The 1,188-nt window shown below is 52.4% G+C and overlaps 1 protein-coding gene across 1 annotated transcript; it reads right to left on the bottom strand.

Annotated features, from left to right (window-relative positions):
* Positions 1-19: 19 nt before the first annotated feature.
* PPTG_00122 (hypothetical protein) lies at positions 20-824 on the bottom strand (the record flags this gene model as incomplete). The annotated part of the gene is made up of 2 exons (XM_008891487.1): positions 20-38; positions 61-824. 2 exons carry the CDS (start codon positions 822-824, stop codon positions 20-22), a joined length of 783 nt encoding a protein of 260 aa, XP_008889735.1.
* Between the last annotated feature and the right edge of the window lie 364 nt (positions 825-1,188).

Raw genomic sequence — 1,188 nt, 5'->3', positions numbered from 1 at the left:
GTGACGATGCATAGAGGCACTAGCAGCCACGTCTTGTCCTGTTTGTGATCTGCTGCGTACTTGGTAAGCCACGCAGACGCCACTTCACCAGGCTGTGGAGAGCAGAACTTGGACTGGTTAACTAAATTGTACGGCGCACAAGGGATCACCATTGCCGGAGTCAAAGGACACTGAGTGTAAGCGACTTCATAGTCCGTCGTGTGCAGTGCAAAGATCAGATTGGGCTTCCCGTCTGAGTCCATGTAGGCGTGACGTTGTACTGTCACTTCAGGTAGAGTATCCGCTTCTCCACCGTCTCCCCAGACTGCGGCATACGCCGGTGCCGAGATGTCTTCAGCTGCATCGACAGCACACTGGACCGCTCTGGAGAGCTGCGAGGCCTTGCAGTTAAGTGACCGATGAAAGATCGTCCCGTCTGGTAGTACGCACTCTCGTAGTTGACAACCGGCGCGCTCGAACGCCTTGGGAGGCACCACTAGCTCTGCCATGGACCGACCGCATCGTGTATAGACTTTGGCCAGGGTGTGTGTGGGCGTTAATACGTAGCCAGCGTCCCAAAGGAAGGCACGCTGCAGGAGGCCGGGTAAGTCACCCCATGAGAGTGAATTGGTACTGAGCTGCTGCTGTAACGCGCTGGGTAGTGCATCTCTGCTGACGTCCGAGAGCTGCGCGGTGTCGTCCAACTCAGTGTTGAGCACGTAATATTGCTGGGCGAAATCGGAGTAGAGGCCAGTAAACTCAAAATTTGTATCCACGGGCACGTCAATGGATGACGCAGTCTGCAGCGTCGCGCACAGCAGCACGAGCGCTGCCAGCGGCGACATCGCCGATTTTTTAAATCCACATCACGCAGCGTCTCGCGTTGTGAGATCTTGCAGCGCTTGCTCAATACATGGAGTCATCAATCCTGGTAACCAAGTGCTACAATGAGGCCTCAAATGGTGGTGAACGCAGAAAACATGACTGTGCAGTGTTTCTGGAAGAACCATTAGACAGTATGTTGCGAGGCATATGATGGCGAGCACATTCAGTTTGTTCAAGTTTGTTTACAGCCACATGCTGTTGTTTGAAAAGGTCCACTCAGTCAGCTACATCATACCAACAATGATGGAAGAGCCGTTCTAACAGCAACTTTATTTGACAGTGATTTAGTTTAACAAACGCTAAACGGTATTAATCGCTCTCAAC

Source organism: Phytophthora parasitica, assembly GCF_000247585.1.
Source record: "Phytophthora parasitica INRA-310 unplaced genomic scaffold supercont2.1, whole genome shotgun sequence".
Lineage (NCBI taxonomy): Eukaryota > Oomycota > Peronosporomycetes > Peronosporales > Peronosporaceae > Phytophthora > Phytophthora nicotianae.
This window is presented reverse-complemented; position numbering and strand designations above follow the sequence as displayed.